The 23,085-nt window shown below is 46.4% G+C and overlaps 2 protein-coding genes and 1 long non-coding RNA gene across 7 annotated transcripts in view; 1 reads left to right on the top strand and 2 right to left on the bottom strand.

Moving 5' to 3' along the window:
* The window catches only part of LOC100692224 (anion exchange protein 2), a 34,983-nt gene extending 25,173 nt beyond the window's left edge, over positions 1 to 9,810 (bottom strand). The window contains exons 1-4 of one of the 5 annotated variants that reach the window (XM_013266032.3): positions 2,744 to 2,808; positions 2,065 to 2,148; positions 674 to 789; positions 181 to 331 (exon numbers count right to left, since the gene is read on the bottom strand). In XM_013266032.3, the coding sequence (XP_013121486.1) occupies positions 181 to 331; positions 674 to 727 (205 nt within the window). In that variant the 5' untranslated portion in view covers positions 728 to 789; positions 2,065 to 2,148; positions 2,744 to 2,808. The other 4 variants (XM_025900172.1, XM_019348250.2, XM_005476863.3 and 1 more) reach the window with 4 other exon arrangements.
* Positions 2,963 to 5,554, top strand: LOC102083021 (uncharacterized). Its single transcript, XR_003214873.1, has 2 exons — positions 2,963 to 3,686; positions 5,333 to 5,554. It is a non-coding gene; the product is annotated as an uncharacterized LOC102083021 (long non-coding RNA).
* A 5,040-nt stretch (positions 9,811 to 14,850) lies between the features above and the next one.
* On the bottom strand, positions 14,851 to 22,834 carry ttc19 (tetratricopeptide repeat domain 19). The gene is made up of 11 exons (XM_019348380.2): positions 22,681 to 22,834; positions 22,142 to 22,269; positions 21,829 to 21,920; positions 18,611 to 18,721; positions 18,491 to 18,529; positions 17,046 to 17,102; positions 16,200 to 16,261; positions 16,025 to 16,119; positions 15,611 to 15,774; positions 15,369 to 15,531; positions 14,851 to 15,298 (listed from the first exon to the last, which is right to left on the bottom strand). The coding sequence occupies exons 1-11, from the start codon at positions 22,776 to 22,778 to the stop codon at positions 15,132 to 15,134; spliced, it is 1,176 nt and encodes a 391-aa protein (XP_019203925.1). The 5' UTR covers positions 22,779 to 22,834; the 3' UTR covers positions 14,851 to 15,131.
* Between the last annotated feature and the right edge of the window lie 251 nt (positions 22,835 to 23,085).

Below are 23,085 nucleotides of genomic sequence, written 5' to 3'. Positions count from 1 at the left end.
GAAACGTACTGATACTTCAAAGTTTTAAGAACCTCTTGGTTAACCAAACTTTATTAAACCCTCTTAGAACCTATACGAGCGATCCAAATTCTGGTTTTAAATCCTTTGAAAGGCACATGGAGAAAATCCAAACAGGTCTTTCCAAGGTCTTTTGAACCCGGGAGCATCTGGATGTCTTACCTTCGATGTCCTGTTCATCATAGACTCTGTGCTTCTCTGGCGGGCTGCGAGCTGCAGGACAAAGGATCTGCTGAAAGTCCTGAACATCAAAGGCCTTGTTTAGATCTTCCTCTTCTTCTTCATCAGCATGACAGTGTGGAGGAGGAGGAGACTGGAGATAAAAAACACAAACTGGTGAATTAAATGTTGTGAGTCTTTCATGAACATAGCTGTCTCCAGCTGTGATCAGATCTCAGTGCTTCCTCTGCACAGGCAACATTTCCTGTCTTTAACTTTGTTTTGAACACAAACACTTCAAACACACAACAACCACAAAACAAAAAGTAAAACCCGCACGTATGCAAAGAAGATGATGGTTTCCAGCCAATCAGAACAGAGGTAGCTCACACAGACTGACACAACTGAACAAAAAGCCCAGACAGCAAACTCCCCCATAAGTGATCATTATCAGATCGATATTATTGATCGCTCATCGGTTTCTGTGGAAACTCACTGCAGACTGACTGAGGGTGTCACCAGGACTCGCTGAGCTCTGATCATGGCTCATGGCTCCCACAAGGGTCAGAGGTCACAGAGCTGGATATTCAGCAGCAAGTTGGGCAGCAGAACCTGGGGAGGGAGGTACAGTGGAGGTCAGAGGTCAGGTTAATTGACGCTGTTCAGTAAGTGTAAGAACTGAATCTGTTCACGAATCTGCTGATCCTGAATCTCAGAATAATGTTTTAAAACCTGAAATGTTTTGGCCCATTAATCCTGCCGCTCTGAGCTGAAACGCTCTGATGTACAGAGTGTACGTGGAACACACCGTGAAACTTCAGCCATGATTTTTGGTCAACTTACACAATTTTAAAGGGTTAAAATGTAATTTTTGATTTTGTGGAACCAAATATAAACTTAAACTAACACTCAGGACTGACGTCTCTCCAGAAACCATGAAGCTTAATGTGAGCAGCTTCACGGAGGAACCATGACGTCCATGTTCAGGCAGCTCGCAAATGTCCCAGCTCGCTTTAGGAGGGATGCTGGAGCTCAGAGCTTCCTGTAGGTGCTCATCAGGCCTGCACGAAGTCGAAACAAGGTTTGTGGTTTCTGCACAGACGCATCAGAGCTGAGGTTTGTCTCATTGATCGTTTTGCACTTTGAGCGCCACTAGCTGAACGCCTCTCACTTTTATCGTATTCAAGAGGCGGCAGACATCTCTACAGCTGAGCTCTCCAAACCGACACAGAGAAACATCCAGGTGGATCATCAGGCCAGAGCTGAGTTTGAGTTTAGGCTTACAACTTTGGAGATGAATTTTTTTTAAATATCAGTTATATTTGATTCCTTTAAATCAGTACAAGTCACAATTATGTTTGCATTTAAAAAATCAGGTCAGAAGATAACTGAGATAATTCATGAATCTATTATTATATGTGTATTAATTATAAATACAGTTTAGTCTTGATATAATCATATGAATACTAATAAAACTCTTTTAATTATTGCGTCTTGGACCTCTGTCTGTGAGCAGACAGTTCAGATTTTCAAAATAAAACTCTCACGACAGGTAAAAGGTCAGAGGTCTTTAATGATGCGACTGCAAGGGTCAGAGTGAGGGATGATTCAGCAGCAGGCGAGCTTCAGAAAAAGGACGTGCTGAGCGCTTACAGGTGTGTCGTACGACTGTCCGTTCCAGCTGGTTCCTCGCCCTGACCCATGGTCGATGTTCCTCCTGCTTTAAAAGCCTTTGGAATGAAAGACTGTTTGACAGCCTGTTCACATTTATGTGACCTCTCGTTTTAGCTCCACCCCCTCAGAGGCTTTAACTTTCCTTATGGTTAAATAAGCCTCACACTGACTCACTGCTCCGCCGTGTGGCACAATGCAGAATTACACCAACACCTGTAAAACTTCAGATGAGCTCTCTTCAGTGAAACAGGTAAACCCGGACATCGAGTCTTCAGATCCTTTTCATGCTTTAATTCACTGCCAGACATTTAAAAAAAAATTAATTAGAAATTTACAAAGAAAAAAACATCTTTAATGCTTCCTGTGATCTGCAGAGTGATTCTTGTCTTACATGATGATAAATGTACTGCATCTGTCCAGCGTGCTCACAGGCACACTGGCGCAGAGAGGAGAACAGGAAGCTTTTTAAAATAGATTTGACTGTAGTTTTGCACCTCTGTGTGATTTTCAGCAGGGCTGACAGGTGTGCTGCTGCAGGTACAGACAGTCGGGTTCATTAACTCGAGAACGTTTCAGCATCTCTGTGCAGGAAGGAGAAACGTGACAACAGCTCACACAGGAGCCTGCTGTTTCCCACAATCAGCTCAGCTAAAAGTTTGATTTTCATTTTAGAAGCACGAATAAAAGAAGGTTTGAATAATGACATCATTAATTGTGATTTAAGTGCTCGGTGCTGTTTCTCAAACTCAGAGCAGGAGCTAAAGCACAGTTTAAACTGATCTGGGCTCAGTGACACTGCCACCGAGTGTGTGTGTGTGTGTGTGTGTGTGTGTGTGTGTGTGTGAGTGTGTGAGTGTGTGAGTGTGTGAACAGGAAGAGAGTTGGAGCCTACCTCAGCGTCCTTGCAGCTCTGAAAGAGAGAAATTATAATGCAAAGTCTGAAACCAACAGGAAGAGAATGGGTGGGGGGGAGGGTGGCAAATGGGGGAGGGTATGGAGGGGTGGGGAGGTGGTGGTGGGAGGGAGAAGAAAGAAGGTTGAAAGGAGGAGAGGAGGCAGAGAGAGGGAGCAGAGAGGAGACAGACACGCTGCAAATGAGGAGCTCCAAACTCTCCACAGAAACCTGATCAGCTGAAGGTCACCATGGCAACCGCACTGTCACTCAGTGCTTGCCCCGCCTCCCGTCTGCACACACACACACACACACAGCTGCAGATATTCCGATGCTGTCTCTGATGACATCGCACAGACAGGTAACTCCCACCTGATTCTGTCCAACCAGCACGCGAAGCAGGTGACGGAGCATTTCTATTGGTCAGTGTGATCACCTGCACACGACAGCCTGAAACTCTCTGACTGATTTCTGCTGTCTGACAAACAAAAAAGCAACAAAAGGACCTGATCTGCAGAGACCTGAGGACAGGGCTGCAATTCAGAGTCCGGCCTGATGGTGCCTCACTGCTCTAGACTGTATATAAAAGATGGACACAACCCCTGTGACGTCACAGAGCTGGGAGTGGGCTGGAGCCAAGCTTCTGTCTCACTTTCATAGCCTCAGAGATGAAGGTGGGCTTGGGAAAGATGAAGATGATGAAGTAAGAAAGTCAACTTTTATTTATACAGCACTTTTTAAGACGAGGACCACAAAGTGCGTCACAGCAAAACAATAAATGTAAAAGATGAGTTTTCAGTCGTTTCTTAAAGAGACCGCCGAGTCCACAGATCTCAGACTCAGAGCTCCGGAGTCATCGAGGTAAAAGCTCGGTCTCAGCGTTTAGCCTCGTATACGATCAGCAGGACCTCAGGGACCTGATGGGGACGTATGGCTGCAAAAGGTCAGTGATGTAAGCTGCTGTTTGTCCATGCAGAGCTCTAACAGTCAGAACCAGCCGCATCAGCGACGCCGTCCATGAGAGTAAGATCTGTTCTCACAGCAGCGTCCTGAACAACCTGCAGACGCTCCGGCCAGTTTCTGCTTGCACCAGTGAATGAAATCGATGCATGAACAACGATTTCCAGTTCACAGCACGACACAATGGTACAATCTGCCTTAAATGATAAAAACAAGACTGAACCACAGATCTGACATCCACAGTGGGAGTCACGAGTTACCCAAAGTTCCTGAGTAAAGGGCTTTCACTACACTGGGCACCAGAAATGGGCAGTAATGCATTACTGTAATCCGATTACTTTTTTCAAGTAACGAGTAAAGTAAGGGATTACTATTGCAAAAAAGGTAATTAGATTACCGTTACTTTCACGTAGGAACGCTGCGTTACTGCGTTACTAAAACCGTGATTTTTTGCGAGAGTGTCTCATGACAGTGACATAAGCGAGTGCGACGTTCGTGGCAACAGCTGTGTGCAGATCAACAATGGATAATATAACAAGTGCGGGAGAGAGTATGAGCGTGCAGCGTTTAAAGCGTGGAAGTACTGACCTTACTTTGAGTTTGATTCCGTAAAAAGTGACAAAAACATTAGCGTCCACTGTTCACTGCGTGGGAAGAAAACTTCTCTTTACAGCGAAAAAACCCCTAAACTTACGAGCAAGCAGCGAGTGCGCTACGACGGAATGGAGATTCACAGAGAAACTCGCGGATTCTTCCACTGACCGCTGCGGCACACCTGCACCAGGCAAACATCCGCCTGCTATACAGGTGAAAATAGAGCAACAGGACCGGCGAGTCTTTGATTTTATTTATTTTCTGCTGTGTTTCACTTGCATTTATTTGAAAGTCTGAGTGTAAACACAAAAAAATATTTTATTTTATGTGCTGGAATGTGCAGAAAATAGGTTTAAATGCTAAACAAATTTCTTCCAGTCAGAGAATGTTGCATATAATTTAATTTTTGCTTGATGCATAAAGTTAAAAGATTAAAACTAATAAAACAAGTTTTAAAAAGAGACGTTTCCATTTGATTACATTTTGTATGATGGATTATGCAGAAAAAGTAGAATTGGGCTGAAAGATCTATCACTTTATCACCTATTCAGGTTGTAAATCATGTTTTTAAAAAGTAACTAAGTAACTAAGTAATTAATTACTTTTGAAAATAAGTAATCAGTAAAGAAACGGGATTACTTTTTGGGGGAGGTAATCAGTAATTAGTTACTGATTACTTTTTCAAGTAACTTGATCAACACTGCTGGGCACAGACAAGGACCTATGCTTTATCTGCATTAGGCTGGAGAAGGTTATCCAACATTTAATGGAGTCTAAGAAGCTGTTCAGCATCTGCAGCTTAGAAAAATCTTTTAAAAGACTTAAAAATACTAGTCTTAGCCTAAAAGAGATATAGAAGGGCAGATCATCTGCACAGTGGTGATAGCACATGCCCTTAAAGGTACTCAGAATGTACTGAAGTGGGAGCAGAAACAATAAGGGCCCAATACACAACCTTGATGATGATGATGATGATGATGAAAGCGATGAAAGTGCTTTTTAAGAAAAGTAACAATGATTATTCTGGTCTTTCAGCTCACAGCACCACCATCAAGAAGTCACACAGATGTGTCTGATGGAGGCTGTAACGGGGGTGGGGCTGGGTGGAGCTGCAGGATCCACCGGTCTCTCTGACAACCACACTGAGACCGCCACGGTCACGGGGGGAAGACGCCGTTTCATCGCCAATTAATTTTTTTTAAAAGTTGCTGTCATTGGTCGAGCTCGTTATGAAAATAAACTTGTGGTTTGATTGGACGAAGCTGCTGAGTGACTTATTTAAAACTGATGTGGACACAAGATATGTCCCCTTAACTCAGCTTCCTATAAATTTACAACTTTTTTTCTGAACTTCACACACCATTAGCCCCGCCCCTTAAACTCTTTTTTTTCTCCAATCTTCACTGGGACTGCATCCCGAAACTCTACTTTGCTTATGAGCTGCAGGGTGGCCATGATCAGAGATCTTCCAGTTGGTCTAAACATTAAGGAAAGGAGGCTCAGTGCTTCTGCTAGCCTAGGATACACTGGAGAAAACGCAGCTCGGACTCAAGGTCAGGCTGTTGCTTTCCTGCCTCTTTTGAAAATGTGAGGAGTAAAAGTAAAAAGTAGTCAGAAGTAAAGTACAGATACCTGAAAAGTCTACTTAAGTACAATACTAAGTACAGTAACAAAGTATTTGTACCTCATTACTGCCCACCTCTGGAAACCACCGAGCAAAGGTCTGAGGATTAGGACTCAGGTGGAGCTGCAGCATTACAAACTGTACCACGTGCAGAACAACACAAACCTTTTTTACCTTCAGGTCACCGTCCCAGTTACCATGGTTACTGTGACACGCGGGTAAATGTCCGCGTGGCTTCTTAGTGTCATTCAGGCATTAATCGGACACACTGAGCGTTTTATTAGCTCCAGACTGAGCAGAGAGACGTTGCTCGCCGTGTGCGCACTGCTGAGAAACAGAAGCTGACTTCACTTCATTTCTGCTGTTTCATGGAAACAGTTACTGAGGACCAATAAGTGGGCTCGCCTCTGAACGCTCAGCGTGACACTGATGAAGAGTTTTAGGACACAGCCAAAGTTTTAGTAATATCATCATTTTAGTAGTATTGCAGTAAATGTTCCTCCTCCTTTAAAGCACCAGTCTTTGGAATGAAAGATATGTTTTACAGGCTGTTATCATTTCTATGACCTCCATAAAACAAGAACACACGCTGTGGTGAAGCGAGACCAGCCTTTTGTAGTTCTCAGAAGTCCTCAGAAATTCTCCTTCCCACCTTTCCTTGACCTCAGTGACGTTTTCATCGAGGTCAAGGAAGAGTGGTCAGAAATAGGAGACATGAGGGACATTTGGAATGGGTCTTGGGTCTGCAGTGCAGCTGTACTCTGGTATCTGACTGAATACTGTGTTCTCTTGTTTGTTTTGCTTACATATGGGCACTACTCTGTGTGCTGAAACACTGCCCTCTGCTGGAGAAAGCTGTAGTTACATTAACGACAGTTAAGCAGAATATGAACGAAACACCAGCTGTGACCTTTGTGAGATATCGCCTGAAGAGAATGTAATACCACATTTAAGCTTTCTTATTCAGGAGGTCCTCCTGCAGGTTATTAAAGCTAGCACACAAACATGCAATGAGTCTGAAGTCATATTTCAGCAAAAACATGTTCAGAGAAGAAAGCGATGCTTATTGATGGCTGCACAGTGGTGCCCCCTATGGCCAAAGTTGTCACCACATGTTTACACAAAGCTAAACCAGTGACTCTAAGAACATGATTGGTGTTTTTTAACATCTACTTTTTTTAAAGATCTGTTTTTATTTCTATGATCCCTTTAAGTACGTTTGTACATTCTCCAGTAAAAATGTGTGAGATATTGTCTCACATTGTGTTTGTTCATAAACCTGCTGCTAATCAAACTGAGGCAGACTGACTGTGTTATTTAAAGGCTGCATGAGAATCCTCTGCAGGATGAACAGGTGAGTTTGCTGCACTGTGATTGGTTTACAGTAAAGTGTGTGACTGCTGCACAGTGGCTGTGGGTTCATGCTCACAGTTAGCTTACACCAAGTGTAGCACAGATTCATTCACTGACTTCCACCATCACACCAGCCGTAAACCGTCTACTGGTCCAACTGGTTTACACCGCAGCCCACAGACAGCCCACTGTGATCTTGGCTGGGTTGGACTGGTGAAACTTCAGGGTAAAGAAGTCCCATATTAAAGTGGTTTTCTACATGATGAAGAAAAAGCTGCTGTCAGCACGACTGTTTAAACTGTGAGAAATAACATTAGAGAAGAAGTCGTGCAAGCTCACTGCACAGGTTTTTAACTGCAGTCATAAAAAACTGATTTCTATAGCAGAAAACAAAAAACATAAACGTTTGTGTTTTTCACAAAGTCCCAGAGGTTGGATTACAGACCCAGCTGAGCACTCATTGAGGTTTACATGTGTTCAGTAGAGCAGAAATGAGGCTGTGATGTCAGAGGCCGACACACTGAACACAGCAGCAGACTGGTGCGTGATAATAGCAGAGCATTGATGGTAAACTGGTCTGTGAGGACACAGAGAGAGAGGGAGCTGTGCAGGAAGTAAGAGCCAAAGTCAGAGGGGATGAATGAGGATGTTTGAAGCGTACTTTGGATCTTCTTTGGCTGCCGGTTCAGTCAGTTTAGCTCAGATTGATGAAACCTGGACTGTGAGCTGTCCCTGATGGTCCTGTCCTGCACATGGAGAATTACCTGCTCTGTGGTTGTTGCTGTTTTAGCTGTTTGCTGCTCGTTAAAATGGTTTGATGAGCTTTAGGCTGACAGTCTGACGTCTCCTACATCACGTTAAACTATATGTTCTCCCTCTTGCCCAGTATCGGGGGCACTGGGGTTCAAACAGTCAATACGCATTGTGGGAGATGTAGTTTACCGTCTGAAATCAGCCAGCTGTGAAACATCTGCTTCCATCCTCGTGGAGTCAGGTGTGTAAATGCACAGAGCAGCAGGTCAGCTGATCACAGCCTTTCTTATTCCCACTGAGCCTCTGCACAGATGCGAGTCCACCGTCACCCTGACTGCACAAGTAAAAACAATCAAACTAAAATGTTATTATTACATGAATATAGCACATGGTCCACACGGTCCATGCGGTTCAGACAGCTATACAAACGTCCTGCACACAGCTGAGAGCCTGTACTCTTTCACCTTTAAGAGTATGTAGAGTAGGGCTGGGTTTTGATTATCGATTTTCAGATTAAAATTGATTCTAGCTTGGATAACGTGATATCGATTCATTCAAATCCTGAACTGATTTTTAAATATAAATGTATTTTGCCCGAAAAGGCAGAATCTCAGGTTAAAGCTCACAAAACTACTTCAACAACCACCAAACAGCTAAAACAGTAAATGAGAGCAGGTACACGAGCACAAAGACATAAACACAAAGCTCACAGATTCTGATGCATCGGCGGGTCCACGCTTTGTGTTTACGTCTTTTTTTGCGCTGATTCTGAAGCTGCAGGTTTCACCTCCCTCCAACCAAATCTGACTGAACCAGCAGCAAAAGAAGATGCAAAATATTCTTCACATTTCGCTTCACATAAACATCGTCATGAATTCATTCTGACTTTGGCTGTTCTGCTTCCATCACGATAAAATGACACTTCATGCACAGTTCTCTCTCTCTCTCTCTCAGTGTACTTCAGGAGCAGTTTCCCATCTAAAAATCCCTGTTTTCTGCATTATTCGCTTGATTATTACGCACCAGTCTACTGTCGGCCACTGTTTTGTTTTTTGTTTTTTATTTAACTGACTTCCGACAAGAAAGTCTCATTTCTGCTGTTTAATTACGAAGAAATTTAACATTTTTAAAATGATCCCAAATTACAAACTCTCAGCTGTGTCTGTAAACAAACCTCTGGGACTTTGGTCTGCTTCCCTTCAGCAGCATCAGGTCATGTTCACATGTTGATTCATGGTTTTCTTCAGTTTTTGTTCTACTGCAGAATATTTTAAGGTTATCTGTTATAAAAAGCCAGGCCAGGAAAATCTGCTTCATGTTTTATCCTCAGTTACTCTGACACAAAGACATCTGCTGTGATGCTCACACCTCTGATGAAGTCTCACAGTGTCAGCTTTGTTTATAATATGTTAATATTTCTGACTGTCTGAGGCCAGTTTTCCCTGATTCAAATTGAATTGAATTCAATCGAATCGGGACCTTGTGAATTGGAATCGAATCTATTCTAGAAATCACTGACGATACCCAGCCCCAACGTAGAGGATCTGTACTTAAGAAGTGAAACATCCCACCCAAACGCACCACCTTCTTACTGTGAGCCAAGTTAACGTGAACCACAGGTGAACCACAGGTGAACCACAGGTGAAGCTAAAGCTGTTTGAAACATGGATTTGAAAATGTGGTCTTAAATAAAGTTATTATGATAATGTGTCTGACCTCTGACCTCTGTGTGTGTTTGTGTTCGTACCTGTTCAGGTGTCGAGTCACCGTCGTCCAGCAGAAACAGAGACATGCCGTCTGCAGCTGCTTTTATAACCACAGCTGTGTGTGTGTGTGTGTGTATGTGTGTGTGTTTAATTAACCTGTTAGGACAACAGCAATTATGTTCATTCCCACAGTTTCACCCCACCGTGTGTGTGTGTGTGTTTACAGGTAAATGATGACTGTACCTAACTTGTTCAGGTGTGACGGTGCCTATGGGAACGTATAGGTGTGTGTGTGTGTGTGTGTGTGTGTGTGTGTTCATATAATCAGCTTCACGGTCTCACGACATCAGCCGCGCGAAAAACTTTTCCTGTCTCCTTATGTCCTTCCTCATGTCCTTCCTCATGTCCTTCACTGTCTCCTTATGACCTTCCCTATGTCCTTCACTGTCTCCTTATGTCCTTCCCTATGTCTCCTTATGTCATTATCTGTCACCTTATGTCCTTATCTGACTCCTTCTGTCCTTCCCTATGTCTCCTTATGTCCTTCCCTGTCTCCTTATATACACTTTTGATACACTTTTAATGATTTGCTTTTAACTGTAGACTCTGGTCATGCTGCTGTCCTAGTAACCTTAGACCTGACAGCAGCCTTCGACACTGTCGATCACAACATACTGTTATCCCGCCTAGAACACTGTGTCGGTCTGAAAGGTACTGTTTTAAAGTTTTTCCAGTCCTACCTGGATAACAGGAGTTTTTCTGTTCACCTCGGTGAACTGTCATCTCCCAGAGCTCCTTTAACTTGTGGTGTACCTCAGGGGTCCATTCTAGGTCCCCTGCTGTTTATTTTGTATTTGCTCCCTCTGGGCGATGTGCTGCGCAAACATAATGTGTCCTTTCACTTTTTTGCTGATGACATTCAGATCTACCTCCCACTGAGGTTAGACTGTAAGGACTCTTTGCAGCCGTTATTCTCCTGTCTGTCGGACGTTAAGACTTGGATGGCTCTTAACTTTCTACATCTAAATGAAAGTAAAACTGAAGTCATTGTGTTTGGGCTTCCTAAAGACCCTAACTCTTCTTTTGATTTTATGGGACCCCTAACTTCTGAATGTACTTCCTCTATTAAGAGCCTCGGTGTTACTTTTGACAGTGCTTTTAAATTTGATAAACAAATCAGCTCCGTAGTCAAGGGATCTTTTTATCACCTACGGATTTTAGCTAAAGTCAAGTCCTATCTGTGCAGGAACGATCTAGAAAGGGTGGTCCATGCTTTTATCACTTCACGGCTGGACTACTGTAACTCCCTTTATGCTGGTTTAGATCGTTCCTGTTTGCATCGCCTCCAACTGGTGCAGAACGCTGCTGCTCGCATGCTGACCGGTTCCAAAAAGAGAGACCACATGACTCCGGTCCTCTGCTCTCTCCACTGGCTCCCAGTTGCTTTTAGGATTGATTTTAAAATTTTACTGCTGGTTTTTAAGGTTCTTAACGGCACTGCACCTCCTTATCTGGCAGAGCTTCTTAGCATTTACTGCCCCAGGAGATCTTTGAGGTCAGCAGACTTGATGCTTTTAGATGTTCCCAGGTACAGATTAAAGACTAGGGGAGAGAGGGCTTTTGCTGTGGCTGCACCCAGACTGTGGAACAGTCTACCCCCTCACATCAGATTCTCCACAAGCCTAGGAACTTTTAAAACTGCTCTTAAAACTCACCTATTTTCACTGGCTTTTAGCAAGGTTTAACCTATTGTTTTAATTTATTGTTTTATTTGTGAGGCATTTTATGTACCTGTGTTTTATAGTATTTTATATTTGTATTTTATTGTACAGCACTTTGGTCAGCCTCGGTTGTTTTTAAATGTGCTTTATAAATAAACTTGACTTGACTTGACTTGACTTGACTTTTGCAGTCCTGTGTTCTGTTCCAGGATCAGGTCTCAGTGCTGATGCTCGTGCTTCAGTAACACACAGTCCTGTCTGTGGTGTGATGTGCGTGTTCTAAGCTGTGACGTAGCGACCTGTTTGGGAACACAAAGATTATTTTATGGCCAGAGGAGGAAAAATCTGTTCTTGGGTTCGCCAACCACCTATCCCCTGGGTCACGGCTCACGCCTGTCCCCTGGCTCTCGCCGGTCCCGTGGCTCTCCCCTGTCCCGTGGCTCACGGCTGTCCCGTGGCTCACGCCTGTCCCCTGGCTCTCGCCTGTCCCCTGGCTCACGCCTGTCCCGTGGCTCTCGCCTGTCCCGTGGCTCTCGCCTGTCCCCTGGCTCACGCCTGTCCCGTGGCTCACGCCTGTCCCGTGGCTCTCGCCTGTCCCCTGGCTCACGCCTGTCCCGTGGCTCTCGCCTGTCCCGTGGCTCACGGCTGTCCCCTGGCTCACGCCTGTCCCGTGGCTCTCGCCTGTCCCCTGGCTCTCGCCTGTCCCGTGGCTCTCGCCTGTCCCCTGGCTCACGCCTGTCCCGTGGCTCTCGCCTGTCCCCTGGCTCTCGCCTGTCCCCTGGCTCTCGCCTGTCCCGTGGCTCTCGCCTGTCCCCTGGCTCACGCCTGTCCCGTGGCTCACGCCTGTCCCCTGGCTCACGCCTGTCCCGTGGCTCACGCCTGTCCCCTGGCTATCGCCTGTCCCCTGGCTCACGCCTGTCCCCTGGCTCTCACCTGTCCCCTGGCTAACGCCTGTCCCCTGGCTCTCGCCTGTCCCCTGGCTCTCGCCTGTCCCGTGGCTCACGGCTGTCCCCTGGCTCTCGCCTGTCCCCTGGCTCACGGCTGTCCCCTGGCTCACGGCTGTCCCGTGGCTCACGGCTGTCCCCTGGCTCACGCCTGTCCCGTGGCTCACGGCTGTCCCCTGGCTCACGCCTGTCCCGTGGCTCACGCCTGTCCCCTGGCTCACGCCTGTCCCGTGGCTATTGCCTGTCCCCTGGCTCACGCCTGTCCCGTGGCAAACGCCTGTCCCCTGGCTCTCGCCTGTCCCCTGGCTCACGCCTGTCCCCTGGCTCACGCCTGTCCCGTGGCTCACGGCTGTCCCCTGGCTCACGCCTGTCCCCTGGCTCTCGCCTGTCCCCTGGCTAACGCCTGTCCCCTGGCTCTCGCCTGTCCCCTGGCTCACACAGACTCAGCCCTCGTACATAAAGTGCTTTACAAAGCCCAACATCACGGCTAACAGCTGGTTTTCTGGTTTTTAGCCAAACAGCCACTTCCTGCAGCAGACAGTAAAGTGGACGGTTTATCCTGGTTTATAACATGAACTCATCGCTGCAGCACTACAGTGATCCCCTCACACTCATGTTTAGTTTCACTGTCCTTATTTTCCTCTGAGGTGTCAATCCTGTCAGTAGTTAGCTAACATAAACTAATGTGAGTCTGTTAGCCTCAACCAACTAATCACATGACGTTGTTCGCCGCGCTGACAGCACATGGCGCTGAACATGTTTTTAAACACAGAGTTCCACCTGTTCAGAGCACGGTCAGTGTTTACGTGGAATAACGTGTGCTGTACAAATACATCCTTGTCTCCTTTTGTCCTTCACGTCGCCTCTTCTTCTTCTTCTCTTGAAGCTCAGACCACATCACTTGTTCCACCACTTTTCGATCTCTATTTTACTTCCTGTGGTGCCTTCTGACCTCCTGTCCAGCAGTTTGGTGACGTGAGGAGCTTTTATTAGACCTGTTTTATGCTTGGTTCTAAGGAGAACATCAGAGCATCCTCCTGAGGCCGCATTTGTAGAGCGATTACGTCACCGCGACGCGCTGAAGGCTACTCAGGTTAAGCATGATATGTAAGTCACCTTGATAACCTAAAAATGTTACAAACAGAAAGCTGATTAAACAGAAGTGTGAGATGGTTGAGAATTTACACCAGGTCCTGTTATATTTTAGATTTCCTTCACCGCCGTCTCCACCGAGACAGCGGTGAAGGAAAGCTGAAGGCTAGACCGTCCGATTTCAAAGCTGTTTACTTCCGGCCTACGCGACCTTCTGAGGACCCGGCCCACGTAGACCACAAAGGACGGGCCCTCAGGAGGATGCAGCCCATGAATTTGGACACCCGTATAGACAGCTCACACTGTGGGAGGTCAAAGGTCTAGGGATGGGTATCGAAACCCAGTTCTTGTTGAGAACCGGTTCCCACTGTTTCAATTCCTTGGAATCGTTTGCCATTTTTGCAAACGATTCCCTTATCGATTCCAGTCACCCCGAATGACGTCACCACATTGCGGAGTGTCATTTACCTGGCAGGAAACACGGCGCCTAAGCGGCTCAAACGCTCAAAAGTTTGGTTATAAACGGATGACAACAGGGCAACTTGCAGTACTTGCACAGTAGATATTTCATTTAAAGGAGGAAACACTACGAATATGCAAAAGCATTTGCTCACAAAACACGCGATGACCTTAAATGAATGTCGTGTTTTTAATTCCGCTCCGGACTCGTGAATCTCAACCCAGCAGCAGCGGTAACGTTTGCACGTCCTCTCCCGTTAATGCGGCAGGTAAATAATCAGCTAACAGTGCATATTATGTTAGCGCGATCTGCTTTATTACAAAACCTGCCATTACTGTGCATTTAGGCGACCATGATGAGACAGACAGAGTCTGGCTGGCAGTTCTCGCTGCAGTCTACCGGTAGCGTCTCCTTTCAGGCCAGGATAGACGAATGTCACCGAGCAGTGACTAAGTTTGTGGTCAAAGCTATCAATACCCATCCCTACAAAGGTCACAGGTGAAATTCATGCTTCTGTGCTACTCAGTCAGACAGACACACACACACACACACAGAGGCCTTTAAGACTATAATATTTGTGTGTGTGTGTGTGTGTGTTAATCTGTTGTTTTTGCAGCAGCAGCTGATTCTTGTTTACCGTCATCAGTGAGCTTTTATTCTGACATGTTCCGTAAACAGAAACAGGAAGTTCACCTGCGTCACACTGCGTGGGAACCTGTGCACACACACACACATGTGCGTATTCATGTCCTTGTGGGGACAGTTGACATAACCCTAACCATGGCCCAACTGTGGCCCTGACACTAAAACCACATTCTGAGTGTGAAAAAGGCCTTCAGCCCTGTGAGGACCTGGATTTTGGTCCCCACCAGTAAAGTTCAAAGAAAAGCACGTGACAAGTTTACAGCTTCATAAATATTTATGTCTCCTGCTGACAGGTGAGCTCACAGGTGAGCTGCAGCTTCAGCACTGATGGGGGGAGGGGTGGGCGTGTTCAGGGTCTGGACCTTCGTCCTGGTTCTGATTGGTTCTGGAGCAGATTTCAGTCCCGGCTGGTATTTGGTGTTTCTCAGCGGGGCAGCAGAACACAGAGCGGGTCCTCAGAGCTACCAATGAGAGGGCAAACACCACAGAAGAAGAGGTGGAGTCGAAGGAGGAGGAGCGGTTCTGATGAGTCTGGGTCACTGAGCGGTTGCAGCTGCCTCTTCTTCCTCCTTCGTCTCCTGGCTCCTCCTCTCCTTTACCTCCTTCAGTCCCTCCTGGATCCTGTCCACAGCCTCTTGGTCTCCGGCCTGCCGGGCCAGACCCAGAGCCTCCTGGTAAAACCGCACCGAGTCATCCAGCCGGCCTGAGGGACAGGACCAGACGGCGTGAGACTGACGAAGTAAGACCCGCCCCCCGATCTGTTCCTCACTCACCTGTGTGCAGCAGGATACCCGCCATGTTTCCCAGCAGCACATGGAGGTCCGGGTGTCCAGCTGAGCGGCTCAGTTCCACCGCCCGCCAGACCAGTGCCAGGGCATCGTCATGGTGACCCTGCAGATCCAAGATGGTGGCCAGGTCGCTCATCAGCACAAGGGTCTGACAGAGACACAAAGAAGAGTTTAGATACCGACAGATAAGTCTACCTGTGGGCGTGATTACCTGTGGGCGTGATTACCTGTGGGTGTGTCTCTCCCTGCTCCTGGCGGCAGATGTTCAGGGCGTCCCGGTAATCCTGTCCAGCCTGTTTCAGGTGCAGCATGGACGCTTGGTACCGAGCCCGTGAGTCCAAACACAGCCCGAGCAGGAGGCGGGTCTCCTTCCTAAGAGCCTCCTGCTCCTCTGAGGGCGACACGCGGGTGAGTCACGTGACTTCATGATCACATTTAAACTCAGCAGCAGGCATCAGCAGAGTGCCTTCGAGTCCCAGCAGAGGGACTAACGAGGCCACCAAACTCTGCAGGATCTGCTGATTCCTCCTTCAGCTCATCTGTAGCCAGCTGTTTAGCTCCTCCCTCCTTATTTTGATTTTATTCAAAGGCAAAGGGGTTCATGTGACCCGCTCTAACTCCGCCCCCCCCGTGCCACTCACCTGTGGGCTCCTCTCCCAGGAGCTCTTTGTGCTTCTCCAGTTTCACCTCCAGAGACTCCATACAGAACCTGAAACCGTGCTCCGCAAGCTCCGCCCTCAAACAAGAAAGCACACAGACAGTCAGAGAGCTGTGACCTCAGCTTCCTGTCAGCTGACCAGCTGAATCTGCTCTCACTTGTTCTGCTCGGCGTAGATGGTGGCCAGCTTCAGCGACATCTCAATGACGGCATTGTCGTCCTGGAAACAGAGGGCGTTTCTCAATATGCGTACTTGTGCGTACTTGCGTTCTCGTGTACTCGTGATACGTCATCAGTCGGAGACCAAGTACGCATCAAGCCGAGAACGCGAAAAAGTCCCGGATGTGTTCTCGCTCCGCCCGTTTTATCGAGCATGCATCGGTGTGGACTTGGGACAGCTAAATATCCCAGAATGCATTTCGTCCAAAACTCAACAGCGGACTCCCGGCACATCGTCCCCCCCCCCCCCCCCGGTCGCGGTCTTCTCACTACTCAGGTTAAAGAAACCCCAGCAGCTGTCTATAGTATTGAGTGTCCACTAGAATAGAAATAAAAGCGTTCTAACATCTCACCTGCTTGTTTTTATTAAGGTATGTACACGTATGTACATGTACACTATTTTTATTAATAGAGGTTTCACTACTGAGGTTAAACATGATATATAAGTCACTTAGATCACGTCTAAATGTTAATGTTTGGTTTATTTCAGTGTTTTATTTGTTCCTGAGTAAACCGGTTTGGCTGTGATTACAGTTAAGCTTCATAACATGTTACTCACAGTTAAATTAGGAGGGGACGGCAGTAAAAACTCCGGACCTGTGACATCATCACGTACGCAGGTGTTCCAATTGTACATATCGCGAGTCCGTGCTCGCGTTCTCGGCGGGTACGTACTCACCGAGAACGCGAGTACGTACTCGCATACTTGGGAATTGAGAAACGGCCAGACAGAAGGTCAGGTGGGTTCACCCGCTGAATTCCAGGTGAAACGAACGAGCACTGACCTGCGGAGTTCCTCCCGCCAGCATGAAGCTCATCGCTGCTTTGAAGAGTTTCTCAGCCTGCGAGAAACAGGAGCACAAAGGATGACATTACAGAGAGCCAGCCAATAGCAGACAGACCCTTCGGCTCTGAAAAAATGTTTCATATTAACGAGGTCGCCGAGAACGAACGTCGAAAGCGAGCGGAGGAGAAACCGGTCTCCGCTGGGTGTGAACACTGAGCTCGTCAGAGGCTTTAAGTGACGACGTATGAACAAACAACTCTGTGTTTATTAAGGCTGCTATGTTTTTAAATGCTTTGTATCTTGTTCTATTTAATCTGAACAAGCCCCTAAAAACAGTCAGTGATCACTGTCGTCCTGTTTTTATTACCACTGTTCATTTTAAAGCTCAGTGTTTAAACCCTTCCGATGTAACTACAGCCCAGCCCATGCAGCAGTATATTAATGACTAACCTGGTATTGTGGATGGATTATCTCAGTTGTTCTCCTGACTGAAGTTTGGTCCGTTTACAGCATCCTGCCATGCGATTGCATTTGTCCCTAACCATCAGGAACCCTCACGTTAACTTTTATCGAGTGGAAAAAAGTTAGCGTTCATCCTCCAGCTTCACTGTGTTTATGCTATGCTAACATAGCTGTGTCGCTAGCGATCACGTAGCACATCATTATATAGCAGCTAGCCCAACTTCAGTAACCCTACAAACGTCACTGCTGTTTAGTTTTCTGTCTTCATTTATGTTGGAAGTGATAGCAGAGCTGTACGTTTGAATGTTTCAGAAATCTCTCAGTCAGAACATGCTATATCATGTTTAGGTGGAAACTTCTAATGACGTCAGGATAACGCTCACACAGGGGGATGCTTTCTCCAGGTAAACTTCCTGTTTCTGTGAATGGAGGGCAACAACTTCACTTCCTGTTTGATGGCAGGTCCACTGGAGCATGGCCTACCTGCTGAAGGTCACTGTGGACCCCTCCTACTGCTCAAACAGCACAAACAAAGATGGAGGACTCCAGTCGCACATCTGTATCACCTGGCGTGATCCGCGGGTCCGGCGTCTGACCCAGATGGCGTCTCTGGCACCATCACTGAGCCATCGGTGCTAAACGCTGCCCTGATCATCTCCACGCAACTGCCCGACAACGACTGTCCCATTCTAAGCACGCGCTGTAACACCGACCGGCCTGAGTCCACCTCACAGAAGCCCAGCATATCCTCTAAAGCACACGCTCACGTCAGAGGCCCCGCCTCCAACATGTGACACAAAGAAGTGCAAAAACAAACGCTCGCATCATGACTGTTTACAAACTGAACATTTGTTCTGATTGTTTTTGATCATAATAAACATTTGCTGTGACAGTCGATCAGTGTTTGTGTGCTCTGTGATCAGTCCCAGCCTCCACCAGCAGGTGTCACCGTTTCCTCTCTGTGATGGAGCAGATACTCACGCTGTCCAGCTGACCCTGCACGTAGGCCAGGTTCGCCATCTGAGGAGACAGGTGAGTGATAAACAGGCAAACAGCTGAGTGTGTGTGAGAGTTTCAAGGAGGTCAGAGGTCAGAGGTTACCAGGCTGTAGGTGTAGATGATGGCCTGGTTGTTGTGCGTCTGATGAGCAAGAACAACGGCCTGATGGAGGAACCCCGAGGCGGCCTGCAGCTGACCCCGATGCACGCTGAGCTGACACACACACACACAGAGTTGTCAGTACAGCTGCTGTTACAGAAGATGACCCACTGACCCCACTGACCGTGCTTACACACAGGTGTGACTCTGTGACGGTGGGTTTAAGGCTCTGTCCACATGTACATGAGTATTTTTGAATGCAGAGGTTTTTCCTTTTTTGTTTTTTTTAAAATCCCGTCCACATGTAAACGCTAAAAACAAAATGTTGGCCAATCAGAAGTCTGGAAGCCTGGGAGGGAAAGAGTAAACAGGGTTTTGTGACCTCACAGAACTTTAAGTACGTTAAGTTTGTGTTTTTCTAGTGACAAATAATTTTATGTTACTTTTCAAGTGCCTGCATCATTTCACATGTTAATAACCAAAGACAGTGTTTTGGTTGGTGTAGTCTCACAGCTTAGGAACGAACAAAATGCACACAGCACACATACATTTAATTTTATAATATAAAATATAAATATATTTGTTCAAAACCGACGTCAGGATTTGGGTTGTGAGAGCGTCTGTGTAGAATTAGGAAGCTATGGTCCACTCGGCCAGAGGAGGAACAATCAGTTCCTGGGTCCGGTAACCGCCTGTCGCCTGTCACACACCTGTCACAGGGTTCTAGAGTGCGACCAAATTGCCCCTATCGTGGACTAAACCAATCAGAGATAGTCATGGGTGGGACCTCTCTGATTGGCCGTGGTCCAGTTGAAAGTGCAGTTGGAAGAGGGAGGTGAGTAGCTTGAACGAAGCGATATCGATTCATTAAATCCTGAATTGATTTTTAAATATAACTGTGTGTGAAAAGATTTTGTTTATTATTCAAATATGCTTTGCTTGTGTTTGTGTAAACTCTGAATGACGATTCACCCTGATAAACATGAAGCCTTGCCTATGCTTATCATATGCCTGTGAAGACAAGTTCCTGTGTAAAGAGGAACGGAAAGTTCCACTTAAGCAGATGTTTAGTATAATATGAACAGAACGTTTTAGCAAGATATGCATTTGCAATCTATATTCTGAGAACAGGTGGAGACTGCCTCCGCCCTGTTGAGTAACCTACGTGCCTATATAACCTGCAATAAGAAGAGTACTGTGTGACTCTCATTAGAGACTTCACCCCATGTACATGTGATTGATTATATTGTCTCACTGTGTCTCTGTTTTACTTTGGCAGCCTTCTATTTGGGAGATTTCCCCCGACACTGTGTTTTGCCAGAAACGCCAGATTCTCAGATTAAAGCTCACAAAACTATTTCAACAACCACCAAACAGTAAATGAGAGCAGGCACACGGATTCCACACAAAGACGTAAACACAGACCTGATGCATCAGAATCAGCTTTGTCTTTCTCGGCTTTCTCACCCCACGGCCCGAACACGGACACGCTGTCGGAACTTAGCAATTCTGATGCGTCGGGTCGGCGCTGTGTTTCCGTCTTTTTGCGCTGATTCTGAGCTGCAGGTTTTGTCTCTCCAACCAAAATTCGCCGAGCCAGCAGCAAAAGAAGCAGCAAACTACGCTTCACATTTGATCAATGTCGTCATGAATTCCCTCTGACTTTTGCTGTTTTGCTTCCACCACGATAAAAATCACACTTCATGCACAGCTCCCTCTCTCTCTCTCTCTCTCCCTCTCTCTCTCTCTGTACATCAAGATCAGTTTCCCGTCTCAAATCTCTGTTTTCTGCATTATTCATTGGCTTATTACCCACCAGTCTACCGTTGTTTACAGCGCTGTCGGCCGCTGTCTTTTTCTTTTCTTTTTCTTTGTTCACTTATATGACCTCGGACAAGAAAGCCTAATTTCTGCTGTTCAATACTGAAGAAATTTAAACTTTTTAAAATTATGCAAAATTGCAGAATATTTTTAAGGTTATCTGCTATAAAACGCCAGACCAGGAAAATCTCCTTCATGTTTTTCTGTGTTTTATTCTCAGTTACTTTGACACAAAGGCATCTGCTGTGATGTTCACAATTCTGATGAAGTCTCACATGTATCAGTGCTGATAAATGATCAGAAATATAATATTTCTGACTGTCTGAGGCTAAATTGAATCGAATCAGGACTTTGAGAACCAGAATCGAATGGATTATAGAAATCAGTGATGATACCCAGCCCTAGTGAGCAGCCTAGGCCTGACAGAGTGGATGTAGCTGTGGGTAATAAGAAAAGATGAAAAGAACTATTGACAACTTTTGTGTTAAGTTAAGGACTGATCCGTCTGAAATTCACAGCCAGCTCTGACACGGTGCCATCAATCTCTGAATGCTGAAAAAACAGCAGTGTATCCAGAAAACACATTATATGCTGCAATAAATGCACTGCCCAAGTGTCCCCTCTCCCCACTGCCTTTCAGCAGCAGGCAGCAGCAAACAGGTCGTCAGAGGAGCCGAGATGATGATTAAGTTTAACATTTTCTACAGTATTGCCAAAGAGTGCCAACGCACTTTAACTACAAGATTGTTAGTTAATAATTTAGAAATGAATATTGTCTGTATGGACAGCAATTTCCCCCCCAAAAAAGTGCACATGTAAAACTGCGGTGTTAACTGAGGCGGTTGAAAAATTTGAGTGCGCCTAACTTCTGTGCTTTAAAAAAAACGTTAGGCACACCGGTGCAACCGTGGCAAAAAGTTAGTCTAGAGCCCTGTGTCACACACCTGTCCCCGGACTCACACCTGACTCACACCTGTCCCCTGGCTCACACAGACTCAGCCTTTGTTCATAAAGTGCTTTACAAAGCCCAACATCACGGCTAACAGCTGGTTTTTACCAAAACAGCCACTTCCTGCTGCAGACAGTAAAGTGGACGCTTTATCCTGGTTTATAACATGAACTCATCGCTGCAGCACTACAGTCAGATGACCACAACCAACCAATCACATGAAGTCACACTCCACGCTGACAGCAGATGGTGCTGTCAAGTAACTTTGTTACTTAAACCCAGCGTCACAGACAGAGTTCCACCTGTGTGAGAGCACGGTCAGTGTTTCATGTCCTCTTTAAGCACCACTGGTCAGGACACACTATTCTTTAATATACAGCATCACCACACACACACACACACACACACACACACACACACACAGTAGCACTGCTGTGTGTGTGTGTGGTACCTTGGCTTTCTTTAGCAGCAGGATCATCTCGTCCTCCTTCCTCTGAGCTTCATCACGTTTGTCTTCTTCACTGCTGCCAAACAGAGAGAAGGCTGCACACACACACAGAGGTGATGATGTAAAATCAGCAGATTTTTGACTGGAGTTTGGTTCAGTGACTCAGCAGCCGTGTTAACACGCTCCTGATCCTAAGCTTTTACTTTGAAAGGTGTGCTGGAGAGCCCTGACTGCAGCTCAGTGTGAGGTCACAGAGGTCACAGGAACCTGCAGGTTATGAAAGCTGATGAAGAACAATGTTTGTAACCAACCGTACCGAGCGCTGCCCACAGCACCCCTCCTCCTCCTCCGCTCACGGTTACCCAGCATGCCGAGCAGCGTGAGCCCTCCACAGGATGTGATGTCACAGCGGTGTTCTGACATCTGACAGTGTTAATGCTCAGACTGCAGAAGCAAAAGAGAGTAAAAACTTCAAACTTTTAGTTCACATACACATGATATGGTTGCCACGGTTACTGTCATATTACCACGTGGTTACACCTGGTTGACAAGTTCTGGTCATGTGTTTGTGTGTGTGTGTGTGTGTGTGTGTGTGTGTGTGTGGCCTCCTCTCTGTGTGGAACAGAGCAGGTGCAGATGTTATTCCAGCTGTTCTGCTGCTGATGTTTGTTGTTGTCAGAAATTCAAACCAGCAACCTTCCTCTGCCCATCAGCACTGAACGCTGCCTGCAGTGATGGGGACCCGAGAAGCTGTAAAAACTGCGGATTTTTGAATGGACTCTGGTGTGAGGACGCGGGAGGCTCAAATCGTGTGAAATGTGACCGGAGCCTGGTGCGTAGGTTTCAGTCGCTCACCTGTGTGCAGCTCGCGGGTGATGCAGGCTCCGCCCGAACCCCCCGAGCCTGCTCAGAGTCTGCCTGAGGACAGCACGGAGAACACCGGAGGCCGCCATCTTTACTGTTTACATAACGAGCGGAAGACACGACGCCAGACACTGCGCCTTCAAAATAAAAGCAAAGAATCTCTCCAGTGTGGAATAACTGAAAAAATCGATCAGCAAATATCTCCACAAATATCTCAATTTCTTATTGAGATGTTATTAATCAAATACAGAGAATTTTACTCCATTCGTCATTGATTCTGATTTATTTTGAAAGGATAATTTCTAACACAGCCAAGTTATGATCGGTCGTGTCTTTATTGTAACCTTTCACTCACTGACCACTACAGGAAGTACACGTGCTCATCGATCAGAAATC

Source organism: Oreochromis niloticus, linkage group LG18 (assembly GCF_001858045.2).
Source record: "Oreochromis niloticus isolate F11D_XX linkage group LG18, O_niloticus_UMD_NMBU, whole genome shotgun sequence".
Lineage (NCBI taxonomy): Eukaryota > Metazoa > Chordata > Actinopteri > Cichliformes > Cichlidae > Oreochromis > Oreochromis niloticus.
This window is presented reverse-complemented; position numbering and strand designations above follow the sequence as displayed.